This window comes from Dendropsophus ebraccatus, chromosome 14 (assembly GCF_027789765.1).
Source record: "Dendropsophus ebraccatus isolate aDenEbr1 chromosome 14, aDenEbr1.pat, whole genome shotgun sequence".
In the NCBI taxonomy this organism is placed as follows: Eukaryota; Metazoa; Chordata; class Amphibia; order Anura; family Hylidae; genus Dendropsophus; species Dendropsophus ebraccatus.
The window spans coordinates 2,416,006-2,432,109 of NC_091467.1; the positions used below are offsets into that span (position 1 = coordinate 2,416,006).

Consider the following 16,104-nt stretch of genomic DNA (forward strand, 5'->3'; position numbering starts at 1 on the left):
TGACTACTATATTATCTGTACTCAGAGATATCACTGTGTTATCTGTGGTGTTACATAGGACTGCAGGTGACATCTACTACATTATCTGTACTCAGAGATATCACTGTGTTATCTGTGGGGTTACATAGGACTGCAGGTGACTACTACATTATCTGTCCTCAGAGATATCACTGTGTTATCTGTGCTGTTACATAGGACTGCAGGTGACTACTACATTATCTGTACTCAGAGATATCACTGTGTTATCTGTGCTGTTACATAGGACTGCAGGTGACAGCTACTACATTATCTGTACTCAGAGATATCACTGTGTTATCTGTGGTGTTACATAGGACTGCAGGTGACTACTACATTATCTGTACTCAGATATCACTGTGTTATCTGTGGTGTTACATAGGACTGCAGGTGACTACTACATTATCTGTACTCCGAGATATCACTGTGTTATCTGTGCTGTTACATAGGACTGCAGGTGACATCTACATTATCTGTACTCAGAGATATCACTGTGTTATCTGTGCTGTTACATAGGACTGCAGGTGACTACTACATGATCTGTACTCAGAGATATCACTGTGTTATCTGTGCTGTTACATAGGACTGCAGGTGACATCTACTACATTATCTGTACTCAGAGATATCACTGTGTTATCTGTGCTGTTACATAGGACTGCAGGTGACTACTACATTATCTGTACTCAGAGATATCACTGTGTTATCTGTGGTGTTACATAGGACTGCAGGTGACATCTACTACATTATCTGTACTCAGAGATATCACTGTGTTATCTGTGGTGTTACATAGGACTGCAGGTGACTACTACATTATCTGTACTCAGAGATATCACTGTGTTATCTGTGCTGTTACATAGGACTGCAGGTGACATCTACTACATTATCTGTCCTCAGAGATATCACTGTTATCTGTGCTGTTACATAGGACTGCAGGTGACTACTACATTATCTGTACTCCGAGATATCACTGTGTTATCTGTGGTGTTACATAGGACTGCAGGTGACATCTACTACATTATCTGTACTCAGAGATATCACTGTGTTATCTGTGGTGTTACATAGGACTGCAGGTGACAGCTACTACATTATCTGTACTCAGAGATATCACTGTGTTATCTGTGGTGTTACATAGGACTGCAGGTGACTACTACATTATCTGTACACAGAGATATCACTGTGTTATCTGTGGTGTTACATAGGACTGCAGGTGGCTACTACATTATCTGTACTCAGAGATATCACTGTGTTATCTGTGGTGTTACATAGGACTGCAGGTGACTACTACATTATCTGTACTCAGAGATATCACTGTGCTATCTGTGCTGTTACATAGGACTGCAGGTGACTACTACATTACCTGTACTCAGAGATATCACTGTGTTATCTGTGCTGTTACATAGGACTGCAGGTGACATCTACTACATTATCTGTACTCAGAGATATCACTGTGTTATCTGTGGTGTTACATAGGACTGCAGGTTACATCTACTGCATTATCTGTACTCAGAGATATCACTGTGTTATCTGTGGTGTTACATAGGACTGCAGGTTACATCTACTACATTATCTGTACTCAGAGATATCACTGTTATCTGTGCTGTTACATGGGACTGCAGCTGCTGTGATATCGGACGTCGGCTCTGCTACCCCTGTAGATGAGTGTGAGGTAATGGGGTGGAAGGGGTAAGTGCGGTGCGCTGTGTGAGCCGGATGTCTCGATGTTATTACAGACCGGGAAATAACATGTAATAGTTTGTGTGAATGAGGAAGTGATTGTTGTGGATCGCTCTGGATCAGCTGTATGAAGCCGCCGGTCGGTGCCTGGAGGTGGCGCTGTCACCGTGACCAGCACTGCATTATGGGACACCATCTCCACCCAAATCAATAAAGGAGAATATGGCAATAATAGAAATGTAACAATATAATTTATTAAAATAATCAAGTTTATTTAAATCATCACAGAAAAGACAAAAACACCTAAAAACCTGGGAGGTGGGGGTCAGGTGACTGGGACGGGGGGTCTTAGGGCGCCGGGGGGCCAGGTGACTGGGACGGGGGGTCTTAGGGCGCCGGGGGGCCAGGTGACTGGGACGGGGGGTCTTAGGGCGCCGGGGGGGCCAGGTTACAGGGCCGGGGGGTCTTAGGGCGCCCGGGGGGCAGGTGACTGGGACGGGGGGTCTTAGGGCGCCGGGGGGTCAGGTGACTGGGACGGGGGGTCTTAGGGCGCCGGGGGGCAGGTGACTGGGACGGGGGGTCTTAGGGCGCCGGGGGGTCAGGTGACTGGGACGGGGGGTCTTAGGGCGCCGGGGGGCCAGGTTACAGGGCCGGGGGGTCTTAGGGCGCCCGGGGGGCAGGTGACTGGGACGGGGGGTCTTAGGGCGCCGGGGGGCCAGGTGACTGGGACAGGGGGTCTTAGGGCATCGGGGGGCCACGTTACTGGGACGGGGGGTCTTAGGGCGCCCGGGGGGGCACGTTACTGGGACGGGGGGGGGGTCTTAGGGCACCCGGGGGGCCACGTTACTGGGACGGGGGGTCTTAGGGCGCCCGGGGGGCAGGTTACAGGGACGGGGGGTCTTAGGGCGCCCAGGGGCCACGTTACTGGGACGGGGGGTCTTAGGGCGCCCGGGGGGCCAGGTTACTGGGACGGGGGGTCTTAGGGCGCCGGGGGGCCAGGTTACTGGGACGGGGGGGGGGGGTCTTAGAGCGCCCGGGGGGCCACGGTACTGGGACGGGGGGTCTTAGGCCGCCCGGGGGGAAGGTTACAGGGACGGGGGGTCTTAGAGCGCCCAGGCGCCACGTTACTGGGACGGGGGGTCTTAGGGCGCCCGGGGGGCCAGGTTACTGGGACGGGGGGTCTTAGGGCGCCGGGGGGCCAGGTTACTGGGACGGGGGGGGGGGTCTTAGAGCGCCCGGGGGGCCACGGTACTGGGACGGGGGGTCTTAGGCCGCCCGGGGGGAAGGTTACAGGGACGGGGGGTCTTAGGGCGCCCAGGGGGGCCAGGTCAGTCACTGTAACATGGCGGTATAGCTGAGAAGTCTCTATCTATAGGGGAAGATAAGACTATACTGTCAGCTGCCAGAGGAGGAAGGAGCTCAGTCTCTACAGTAACATGGCAGTATAGCTGAGAAGTCTCCTTCTATAGGGGAAGATAAGACTATACTGTCCGCTGCCGGAGGAGGAAGGAGCTCAGTCTCTACAGTAACATGGCAGTATAGCTGAGTGATCTCCTTCTATAGGGGAAGATAAGACTATACTGTCCGCTGCCGGAGGAGGAAGGAGCTCAGTCTCTACAGTAACATGGCAGTATAGCTGAGAAGTCTCTATCTATAGGGGAAGATAAGACTATACTATCAGCTGCCAGAGGAGGAAGGAGCTCAGTCTCTACAGTAACATGGCAGTATAGCTGAGAAGTCTCCTTCTATAGGGGAAGATAAGACTATACTGTCCGCTGCCGGAGGAGGAAGGAGCTCAGTCTCTACAGTAACATGGCAGTATAGCTGAGTGGTCTCCTTCTATAGGGGAAGTAAGAAGAGACTATACTGTCCGCTGCCAGAGGAGGAAGGAGCTCAGTCTCTACAGTAACATCGCAGTATAGCTGAGAAGTCTCCTTCTATAGGGGAAGTAAGAAGAGACTATACTGTCCGCTGCCGGAGGAGGAAGGAGCACAGTCTCTACAGTAACATGGCTGCCCATACCTCCATATTAGGCCCAGTTCACACTGAGCAAAACAGTCGGAGTTTCGAGGGGAATTTGCGCTTATTTTCTGCCCATTCCGCTCGAAATTCTGCCTAAAAAATAGCTGCAGAGAAATTCTGCCATTTATTTTAATGGGATTTCCTCTCTACCACACAGTGGATTTGCACAGAATTCCGCGCAGATCCAGTACACCAGAAGTTCGGTCAGGAAACTTTCCTCTTCAATTCTGCCTGTTCTGCTCAATGTGAACTGGGCCTAAGAGATTACAGACACATGAAAGCGACGTATAAAATGTCCGCCACAATCTCCCCAGTGACAGCAAGTGACAGCATTGCGGCCTCCCAGCCTGGCGGTCCCCCCGGCACATGTCATACAGGGGGCCCTGCTCACTTCTCTGTTATCAGCCACACGCTGTCACTGCTCAGACAATGGGCTCTTTGTGGCCGTGAATATGGGATCCTGTCCGGGTGACTGTGACACTTGCCTCCTGATACCATTCTTGTAGCTTTCTTAATACTTTGTATAATAAACAAGGACAATGTTATAATAACGTTCTGCATCATTCTGGATTTAACCCCGTCAGCGCAGGCTGCCCACTGGGGATCCCTGCCTTAAAGGCGCAGGCACTTATATCTCATCCTTACCCTACTACTGAATAAAGACGTTGACAGCCACATAAAGAAACGAAACTTCTTACAGGACCATAATGGACATGTGTCCACTAGGGGCGCTATCCATCCAGGTGTGGAGATGGGGATGTCATTGTGCTGTCCATAGACAGGCTGCATCTCTCTAGGGGTAGACGGGATCCAGGACTACAGACAAGATACTGATAATAGGATATTATGCTTTTTGGTTCTCTAAAAACTTTCCCTTTTTTAGGTCACACCCAACAAGTCTGTATCAAAATCTGAAGAAGAGCTGAAGGCTGAGGGTGAAGACAAGGTGAGGAATTATATCATTACCCACAATCCAACCATGTGTGTGTGGGCTCCCGTATATACAGGCCCATACAGCGGATCACACTTCTCTTGTAGACTTGTCCTCTTGTGTGTGGGCTCCCATATATACAGGTCAGGAATGGATCACACTGCTCCTGTAGACTTGTGATCTTGTGTGTGGGCTCCCATATATACAGGCCCATACAGCGGATCACACTTCTCTTGTAGACTTGTCCTCTTGTGTGTGGGCTCCCATATATACAGGTCAGGAATGGATCACACTGCTCCTGTAGACTTGTGATCTTGTGTGTGGGCTCCCATATATACAGGCCTATAAAGCGGATCACACTGCTCCTGTAGACTTGTCCTCTTGTGTGTGGGCTCCCATATATACAGGTCAGACATGGATCACACTGCTCCTGTAGACTTGTCCTCTTGTGTGTGGGCTCCCATATATACAGGTCAGGAATGGATCACACTGCTCCTGTAGACTTGTGATCTTGTGTGTGGGCTCCCATATATACAGGCCCATAAAGCGGATCACACTGCTCCTGTAGACTTGTCCTCTTGTGTGTGGGCTCCCATATATACAGGTCAGGCATGGATCACACTGCTCTTGTAGACTTGTGATCTTGTGTGTGGGCTCCCATATATACAGGCCCATATAGCGGATCACACTGCTCCTGTAGATTTGTCCTCTTGTGTGTAGGCTCCTATATGTTCAGGTCAGGAATGGATCACACTGCTCCTGTAGACTTGTCCTCTTGTGTGTAGGCTCCCATATATACAGGTCAGGAATGGATCACACTGCTCCTGTAGACTTGTGCTCTTGTGTGTGGGCTCCCATATATACAGGTCTGGAATGGATCACACTGCTCCTGTAGACTTGTGCTCTTGTGTGTGGGCTCCCATATATACAGGTCAGAAATGGATCACATGACTCCTGTAGACTTGTGCTCTTGTGTGTGGGCTCCCATATATACAGGTCAGGCATGGATCACACTGCTCCTGTAGACTTGTGCTCTTGTGTGTGGGCTCCCATATATACAGGTCAGGCATGAATCACACTGCTCTTGTAGACTGCTAGAGCTACCTGGGTCCCTTTAAGAGCAACCTGGGTCCCTTTAAGAGCGATCTGGGTCCCTTTAATAGCAACCTGGGTCCCTTTAAGAGCGATCTGGATCCCTTTAAGAGCGAAATATGTCCCTTTAAGAGCAAAATATGTCCCTTTAAGAGCAAAATGGGTCCCTTTAAGAGCGACCTGGGTCCCTTTAAGAGCGAAATGGGTCCCTTTAAGCATGAAATTGGTCCCTTTAAGAGCGACCTGGGTCCCTTTAAGAGCGACCTGGGTCCCTTTAAGAGCGAAATATGTCCCTTTAAGAGCGAAATATGTCCCTTTAAGAGCAACATGGGTCCTTTTAAGAGCGAACTGGGTCCCTTTAAGTGCGATCTGGGTCCCTTTAAGAGCGACCTGGGTCCCTTTAAGAGCAAAAATGAGTCCCTTTAAGAGCGACCTGGGTCCCTTTAAGAGCGACCTGGGTCCCTTTAAGAGCAATCTGGGTCCCTTTAAGAGCAAAATGGGTCCCTGTAAGAGCGATCTGGGTCCCTGTAAGAGCGATCTGGGTCCCTTTAAGAGCGATCTGGGTCCCTTTAAGAGCAAAATGGGTCCCTTTAAGAGCAACCTGGGTCCCTTTAAGAGCGACCTGGGTCACTTTAAGAGCGAAATATGTCCCTTTAAGAGCAAAATGGGTCCTTTTAAGAGCAAAATGGGTCCCTTTAAGAGCGACCTGGGTCCCTTTAAGAGCAAAATATGTCCCTTTAAGAGCGAAATATGTCCCTTTAAGAGCAAAATATGTGCCTTTAAGAGCAATCTTGGTCCCTTTAAGAGCAATCTGGGTCCCTTTAAGAGCGAAATGGGTCCCTTTAAGAGCGAAATGGGTCCCTTTAAGAGCGACCTGGGTCCCTTTAAGAGCGACCTGGGTCCCTTTAAGAGCGACCTGGGTCCCTTTAAGAGCAAAATATGTCCCTTTAAGAGCGAAATATGTCCCTTTAAGAGCAACCTGGGTCCCTTTAAGAGCGAAATTGGTCCTTTTAAGAGCGACCTGGGTCTCTTTAAGAGCGACCTGGGTCCCTTTAAGAGCAATCTGGGTCCCTTTAAGAGCGAAATATGTCCCTTTAAGAGCAAAATGGGTCCTTTTAAGAGCGACCTGGGTCCCTTTAAGAGCAAAATTGGTCCCTTTAAGAACGAAATTGGTCCCTTTAAGAGCGACCTGGGTCCCTTTAAGAGCGAAATATGTCCCTTTTAAAGCGAAATATGTCCCTTTAAGAGCAAAATGGGTCCTTTTAAGAGCGATCTGGGTCCCTTTAAGAGCGACCTGGGTCCCTTTAAGAGCGAAATATGTCCCTTTTAAAGCGAAATATGTCCCTTTAAGAGCAAAATGGGTCCTTTTAAGAGCGATCTGGGTCCCTTTAAGAGCGAAATGGGTCCCTTTAAGTGCAACGGGGGCCCTTTAAGAGCGACCTGGGGCCCTTTTAGAGTGAAATTGGTCCCTTTTAGAGTGAAATTGGTCCCTTTAAGAGTGATCTGGGTCCCTTTAAGAGAGACCTGGGTCCCTTTAAGAGCGACCTGGGACCCTTTAAGAGTGACCTAGGTACCTTTAAGAGCGACCTGGGTCCCTTTAAGAGCGACCTGGGTCCCTTTAAGAGCGACCTGGATCCCTTTAAGAGCGACCTGGGTCCCTTTAAGAGCGACCTGGGACCCTTTAAGAGTGACCTAGGTACCTTTAAGAGCGACCTGGGTCCCTTTAAGAGCGACCTGGGTTCCGTTAAAAGTGACCTGGGTCCCTTCAAGAGCGAAGGGACCCACGTCGCTCTTAAAGTGACCCAGGTCGCTCCTAAAGGGACGGGAGCCAAGTTGCTCTTAAAGGGATGGGACCCAAGTCGCTCTTAAAGGGACGGCACCCAGGATTAAAGTTAAATGGAAGTCACTGGTAAAGGGGCGCTCTGTAGGTCACTGGTAAAGGGGCGCTCTGGAGGTCACTAGTAAAGGGGCGCTCTGGAGGTCACTAGTAAAGGGGCGCTCTGGAGGTCACTGGTAAAGGGGAGCTCTGGAGGTCACTGGTAAAGGGGCGCTCTGGAGGTCACTGGTAAAGGGGCGCTCTGGAGGTCACTGGTAAAGGGGCGCTCTGGAGGTCACTGGTAAAGGGGCGCTCTGGAGGTCACTGGTAAAGGGGCGCTCTGGAGGTCACTGGTAAAGGGGCGCTCTGGAGGTCACTAGTAAAGGGGCGCTCTGGAGGTCACTGGTAAAGGGGCGCTCTGGAGGTCACTGGTAAAGGGGCGCTCTGGAGGTCACTGGTAAAGGGGCGCTCTTTTTAAGCACTATGTATTTTCCTGGAAATGCAAATCTAGTTATAGTGCTTGAAAATCCCCATATTGTAATCCGTATTCTTCTTCTTCTTCTTCTTCCGTTTCTTCTTCTTCTTCTTCTTCCGTTTCTTCTTCCAGCCATTTTTCTGCGCGTAATACAGCCCGAACCGCTTTGCGCACAGACTCCGTTCAAACTGCGTTTCGAAGCCCTCGGCGGTGTGTGGTGTGCTATCTATTTTTCGTTTCGATCGGATTTGTCGTTTTTAAGAAATTTACGTTTAAAGACCCCAAATTTCCCATAGAAAATAATGGCCCATTGCAAATAATGGCCACACTCTAACTGCTGACAGCCAATCACAGCACATATGCAAATAGCTGAAATATAGCAGCCAATAGGAACTCTAAGGTCTCGTCATGCATTGTATCACACCATCCACAGTCACATGTCCACTATTGGCCAATAGAAGATGTAATATATGGAAGGACCTTAACGATTTTGTCTCCCTGACATGAGTAAGATTGTCATGGGAACCGAGCAATGATCTCTACCATTATAAGTAGCAGAGGTCAGTCAGTAAAATAGCAGAGCTGAGGCAGCCATGTAGCAGGTACGGGATCCAAGCTGCTCTTAAAGGAACGGTACCCAAGTCGCTCTTAAAGGGACCCAAGCCGCTCTAAATGGGTCCCTTTAAGAGCGAACTAAGTACCTGTAAGAGCGACCCGGGTCCCTTTAAGAGAGACCTGGGTCCCTTGAGGGGGTAAATGGGTCCCTTTAAGAGCGAAATATGACCCTTTAAGAGCGACCTGGGTCCCTTTAAGAGCGAAATGGGTCCCTTTAAAGGAAATATTTCGCTCTTAAAGAGACCCGTTTTGCTCGAACTGGGTCCCTTTAAGAGCGAAATATGTCCCTTTAAGAGCGAACTTGGTCCCTTTAAGAGGGAAATATGTCCCTTTAAGGGCAAAATGGGTCCCTATAAGAGCGAAATATGTCCCTTTAAGAGCGAACTGGGTCCCTTTAAGAGCAACCTGGGTCTCTATAAGAGCGAAATATGTCCCTTTAAGAGCGAACTGGGTCCCTTTAAGAGCAACCTGGGTCCCTTTAAGAGCGAAATATGTCCCTTTAAGAGCAAAATGGGTCCCTTTAAGAGCGACCTGGGTCCCCTTAAGAGCGAAATATGTCCCTTTAAGAGAAAAATTGGTCCCTTTAAGAGCAACCTGGGTCCCTTTAAGAGCAAAATATGTCCCTTTAAGAACGACCTGGGTCCCTTTAAGAGCGAAATATGTCCCTTTAAGAGCAAAATATGTCCCTTTAAGAGGAAAATATGTCCCTTTAAGAGCAAAATTGGTCCCTTTAAGAGCGACCTTGGTCCCTTTAAGAGCAAAATGGGTCCCTTTAAGAGCGAAATATGTCCCTTTAAGAGCAAAATGGGTCCCTTTAAGAGCAACCTGGGTCCCTGTAAGAGCAAAATATGTCCCTTTAAGAGCGACCTGGGTCCCTTTAAGATCGACCTGGGTCCCTTTAAGAGCAAAATGGGTCCCTTTAAGAGCAAAATATGTCCCTTTAAGAGCTAAATATGTCCCTTTAAGAGCAAAATCGGTCCCTTTAAGAGCGACCTGGGTCCCTTTAAGAGCGAAATGTTTCCCTTTAAGAGCAAAATGGGTCCCTTTATCAGCGAAATATGTCCCTTTAAGAGCAACCTGGGTCCCTTTAAGAGCAAAATGGGTCCCTTTAAGAGCAACCTGGGTCCCTTTAAGAGCTAAATATGTCCCTTTAAGAGCAAAATTGGTCCCTTTAAGAGCAAAATGGGTCCCTTTAAGAGCGACCTGGGCCCCTTTAAGAGCGAAATGGGTCCGTTTAAGAGCGACCTGGGTCCCTATAAGAGTTACCTGGGCCCCTTTAAGAGCAACCTGGGTCCTTTTAAGAGAGAAATATGTCCCTTTAAGAGCAAAAATCGGTCCCTTTAAGAGCGACCTTGGTCCCTTTGAGAGCGAAATATGTCCCTTTAAGAGCAAAATGGGTCCCTTTAAGAGCAAAATGGGTCCCTTTAAGAGAAAAATGGGTCCCTTTAAGAGCAACCTGGGTCCCTTTAAGAGCAAAATGGGTCCCTTTAAGAGAAAAATGGGTCCCTTTAAGAGCAACCTGGGTCCCTTTAAGAGCAACCTGGGTCCCTTTAACAGCGAAATATGTCCCTTTAAGAGCAACCTGGGTCCCTTTAAGAGCAAAATGGGTCCCTTTAAGAGCAAAATCGGTCCCTTTAAGAGCGACCTTGGTCCCTTTAAGAGCAAAATATGTCCCGTTAAGAGAAAAATTGGTCCCTTTAAGAGCGACCTTGGTCCCTTTAAGAGCGAAATATGTCCCTTTAAGAGCAAAATATGTCCCTTTAAGAGCGACCTTGGTCCCTTTAAGAGCAAAATATGTCCCTTTAAGAGAAAAATTGGTCCCTTTAAGAGAGAGATATGTCCCTTTAAGAGCAAAATCAGTCCCTTTAAGAGCGACCTTGGTCCCTTTAAGAGTGAAATATTTCCTTTAAGAGCTAAATGTGTCCCTTTAAGAGCAAAATGGGTCCGTTTAGGAGCGACCTGGGCCCCTATAAGAGTTAGGTGGGCCCCTTTAAGAGCAACCTGGGTCCCTTTAAGAGAGAAATATGTCCCTTTAAGAGCAAAAATTGGTCCCTTTTAGAGCGACCTTGGTCCCTTTAAGAGCGAAATATGTCCCTTTAAGAGCAAAATGGGTCCCTTTAAGAACGACCTGGGTCCCTTTAAGAGCTAAATATGTCCCTTTAAGAGAAAAATGGGTCCCTTTAAGAGCAACCTGGGTCCCTTTAAGAGCAAAATATGTCCCTTTAAGAGCAAAATGGGTCCCTTTAACAGTGAAATATGTCCCTTTAAGAGCAACCTGGGTCCCTTTAAGAGCAAAATGGGTCCCTTTAAGAGCGAAATATGTCCCTTTAAGAGCGACCTGGGTCCCTTTAAGAGCAAAATATGTCCCTTTAAGAACGACCTGGGTCCCTTTAAGAGCGACCTGGGTCCCTTTAAGAGCAAAATGGGTCCCTTTAAGAGCGAAATATGTCCCTTTAAGAGCGAAATATGTCCCTTTAAGAGCGAAATATGTCCCTTTAAGAGCAAAATCGGTCCCTTTAAGAGCGACTTTGGTTCCTTTTAAGAGCGAAATATGTCCCTTTAAGGGCAAAATGGGTCCCTTTAAGAGCAATCTGGGTCCCTTTAGGAGCGACCTGTATCCCTTTAAGAGCGACCTTGGTCCCTTTAAGAGAAAAATGGGTCCCTTTAAGAGCGAAATATGTCCCTTTAAGAGCAAAATGGGTCCCTTTAAGAGCAACCTGGGTCCCTGTAAGAGCAAAATATGTCCTTTTAAGAGCGACCTGGGTCCCTTTAAGAGCAAAATATGTCCCTTTAAGAGCAAAATCGGTCCTTTTAAGAGTGACCTGGGTCCCTTTAAGAGCGAAATATGTCCCTTTAAGAGCAACCTGGGTCCCTTTAAGAGCAAAATGGGTCCCTTTAAGAGCGAAATATTTCCCTTTAAGAGCGAAATATGTTCCTTTAAGAGCAAAATCGGTCCCTTTAAGAGCGACCTTGGTCCGTTTAAGAGCTAAATATGTCCCTTTAAGAGCAAAATGGGTCCCTTTAAGAGCGAAATATGTCCCTTTAAGAGATAAATCGGTCCCTTTAAGAGCGACCTTGGTCCCTTTAAGAGCGAAATATGTCCCTTTAAGAGATAAATCGGTCCCTTTAAGAGCGACCTTGGTCCCTTTAAGAGCTAAATATGTCCCTTTAAGAGCGAAATATGTCCCTTTAAGAGCAAAATGGGTGCCTTTAAGAGCGACCTGGGCCCCTTTAAGAACGAAATGGGTCCCTTTAAGAGCGACCTGGGTCCCTTTAAGAGCGACCTGGGTCCCTTTAAGAGCGACCTGGGTCCCTTTAAGAGCGAAATAGGACCCTTTAAGAGCTAAATGGGTCCCTTTAAAAGCGACCTGGGTCCCTTTAAGAGCGACCTGGGTCCCTTTAAGAGCGAAATATGTCCCTTTAAGAGCGACCTGGGTCCCTTTAAGAGCGAAATATGTCCCTTTAAGAGCAACCTGGGTCCCTTTAAGAGCAAAATGGGTCCCTTTAAGAGCGAAATATTTCCCTTTAAGAGCGAAATATGTTCCTTTAAGAGCAAAATCGGTCCCTTTAAGAGCGACCTTGGTCCGTTTAAGAGCTAAATATGTCCCTTTAAGAGCAAAATGGGTCCCTTTAAGAGCGAAATATGTCCCTTTAAGAGATAAATCGGTCCCTTTAAGAGCGACCTTGGTCCCTTTAAGAGCGAAATATGTCCCTTTAAGAGCGAAATATGTCCCTTTAAGAGCAAAATGGGTGCCTTTAAGAGCGACCTGGGCCCCTTTAAGAGCGAAATGGGTCCCTTTAAGAGCGACCTGGGTCCCTTTAAGAGCGACCTGGGTCCCTTTAAGAGCGAAATAGGTCCCTTTAAGAGCTAAATGGGTCCCTTTAAAAGCGACCTGGGTCCCTTTAAGAGCGACCTGGGTCCCTTTAAGAGCGACCTGGGTCCCTTTAACCCTTAGGGGACACAGCCAGTTTTCATTTTTGCGTTTTCGTTTTTCCCTCCTCGTGTATATAAGGCCATAGCGCCTGCATTTTGCCACCTAGAGACCCAAATGAGCCCTTATTTTTTGCGCAACTAATTGTACTTTGCTATGGCAGATGTAATTTTTGCCTAAAATGTGCCGGGAAACCAGAAAAAAATTATATGTGTGGTGAAATTGAAAAAAAAAATGTTTTTTTTTTTATTTGGGGGGGGGGGGGGGGGGGGGGGGTTGTTTTTACTATGTTCGCCCTGGGGTAAAACTGACTCGTTATATATGTTCCTTAAGTTGTTACGATTACAACGATATGTAACATGTATAACTTATATTGTATCTGATGGCTTGTAAAAAAATTAAAACCTTTTAAAGAAAATATACGTTCCTTAAAATCGCTCCATTCCCGGCTTATAGCGCTTTTATCCTTTGGTCTATGGGGCTTTGTCAGGTGGCATTTTTTGCGCCATGATGTGTTCTTTCTATCGGTACCTTGATTGCGCATATACGACTTTTTGATCGCTTTTTATTACAATTATTCTGGAATTGATGCGACCAAAAATGCGCAATTTTGCACTTTGGGATTTTTTTGCGCTGACGCCGTTTACCGTGTGAGATCAGGAATGTGATAAATTAATAGTTCGGGCGATTACGCACGCGGCGATACCAAACATGTTTGTTTATTTATTTATTTATTTATTTTTATTTATAAAATGGGGAAAGGGGGGTGATTCAGACTTTTATTAGGGGAGGGGATTTTGTGTTATTAAAAATACATTTTTCTTTTACTTTACACATATACTAGAAGCCCCCCTGGGGTTAGGGTTATTCCCCCCCTGGGGTTAGGGTTATTCCCCCCCTGGGTTAGGGTTATTCCCCCCCTGGGGTTAGGGTTACTCCCCCCCTGGGGTTAGGGTTACTCCCCCCCTGGGGTTAGGGTTATTCCCCCTGGGATTAGGGTTATTCCCCCCCTGGGGTTAGGGTTACTCCCCCCCTGGGGTTAGGGTTATTCCCCCTGGGATTAGGGTTATTCCCCCCCTGGGGTTAGGGTTACTCCCCCCCTGGGGTTAGGGTTACTCCCCCCCTGGGGTTAGGGTTATTCCCCCTGGGATTAGGGTTACTCCCCCCCTGGGGTTAGGGTTATTCCCCCTGGGATTAGGGTTATTCCCCCCTGGGGTTAGGGTTATTCCCCCTGGGGGACTTCTAGTATATGCACTCTGATCTCTCATAGAGATCCAAGCAGTATAGTTATACTGCATGAATCCATGAGATCGGTGTTCTATTACTTTTGGCTGCTGCAGCCAAAACCAATAGAATGCCGAGCCGGGATCAGCGCCATTACGGAGCAGACCCCGGCCCGGGATGGATGCGGGGATCGCCCCCCCGCAATCGCGCCGCAGGGGGGCGATCCCCCCACTAGACCACCAGGGATGCATATCAGCAAGTATTTAGAAGCAGCTGTCAACTTTGACAGCTGCTTCTAAGTACTTAATTAGCGGGCACGGCGATCGGACCGTGCCCACTAATAGCCGCGATCCCGGGCTACATGCGGCACCCGGGATCGCGGCAGTTCAGAGGGGGGTCGCCGCGCGACCCCCCTCTGAACTCCCATAGCGGCACGAGGACGTTCAATAACGTCCTGGTGCAGCTATGGGTTTAGAGCGAAATGATTCCCTTTAAAGAGCGACCTGGGTCCCTTTAAGAGCGACCTGGGTCCCTTTAAGGGACCCAGGTTGCTCTTAAAGGGATCCAAGTCGCTCTTAAAGGGATCCATGTAGCTCTTAAAGGGATCCATGTAGCTCTTAAAGGGACGGGACCCAAGTCACTCTTGAAGGGACCCAAGTCGCTCTTAAAGGTATGTGACCCAAGTCACTCTTATAGGGACGGGAGCCATCTCGCTCTTAAAGGAATGGGATCCAAGTTTCTCTTAAAGGGAAGTCACTGGTAAAGGGGCGCTCTGGAGGTCACTGGTAAAGGGGCGCTCTGGAGGTCACTGGTAAAGGGGCGCTCTTTTCAAGCACTATGTATTTTCCTGGAAATGCAAATCTAGTATTATATTGCAATCCGTATTCTTCTTCTTCCAGCCATTTTTCTGCGATTAATACAGCCCGAACCGCTTTGCGCACAGACTTTGTTCAAACTGTGTTTCGAAGCCCTCGGCGGTGTGTGGTGTGCTATCTATTTTCCGTTTCGATCGGCTTTGTCATTTTTAAGAAATTTACATTTAAAGACCCCGAATTTCCCATAGAAAATAATGGCCCATTGGAAATAATGGCCACACTGTAAACGCTGACAGCCAATCACAGCACATATGCAAATAGCTGAAATATAGCAGCCAATAGGAACTCTAAAGTCTCGTCATGCAATGTATCACACCATCCACAGTCACATGTCCACTATTGGCCAATAGAAGACGAAGAAAATGGAAGGTCCTTAACGATTTTGTCTCCCTGACATGAGTAAGATTGTCATGGTAACCGAGCAATGGTCTTTACCATTATAAGTAGCAGAGGTCAGTCAGTAAAATAGCAGAGCTGAGGGGACGGTACCCAAGTCGCTCTTAAAGGGACGGTAACCAAGCTGCTCTTGAAGGCACGGTACCCAAGCCGCTCTTAAAGGGACAGTACCCGAGTCCGTCTTAAAGGGACGGTACCCAAGTCGGGATGGGACCCAGGGTTAAAGTTTCTCTTAAAGGGAAGTCACTGGTAAATGGGCGCTCTTTTCAAGCACTATGTATTTCCCTGGAAATGCAAATCTAGTTATATATGTACAGCTGGTATAACCTGGGTATATACTGTATATAATTATATATGCACAGCTGGTAGAACCTGGGGATCTCCTGTATATAATTATATATGTACAGTTGGTATAACCTGGGTATATACTGTATATAATTATATATGTACAGCTGGTATAACCTGGGTATATACTTTATATAATTATATATGTACAGCTGGTATAACCTGGGTATATACTGTATATAATTATATATGTACAGCTGGTATAACCTGGGTATATACTGTATATAATTATATATGTACAGCTGGTATAACCTGGGTATATACTGTATATAATTATATATGTACAGCTGGTAGAACCTGGGTATATACTGTATATAATTATATATGTACAGCTGGTATAACCTGGGTATATACTGTATATAATGATATATGTACAGCTGGTATAACCTGGGTATATACTGTATATAATTATGTATGTACAGCTGGTATAACCTGGGTATATACTGTATATAATTATATATGTACAGCTGGTATAACCTGGGTATATACTGTATATAATATATATGTACAGCTGGTATAACCTGGGTATATACTGTATATAATATATATGTACAGCTGGTATAACCTGGATATATACTGTATATAATTCTATATGTACAGCTGGTATAACCTGGGTATATACTGTATATAATATATATGTACAGCTGGTATAACCTGGATATATACTGTATATAATATATATGTACAGCTGG

At 47.2% G+C, this 16,104-nt stretch overlaps 1 protein-coding gene across 13 annotated transcripts in view; it reads left to right on the plus strand.

Moving 5' to 3' along the window:
* The window catches only part of BCAS1 (brain enriched myelin associated protein 1), a 154,746-nt gene that overhangs the window by 67,446 nt on the left and 71,196 nt on the right, over positions 1-16,104 (plus strand). For all 13 annotated transcript variants that reach the window (XM_069953636.1, XM_069953639.1, XM_069953643.1 and 10 more), the window contains exon 6: positions 4,595-4,657. In XM_069953636.1, the coding sequence (XP_069809737.1) occupies positions 4,595-4,657 (63 nt within the window). The remainder of the gene's footprint in view (positions 1-4,594; positions 4,658-16,104) is intronic.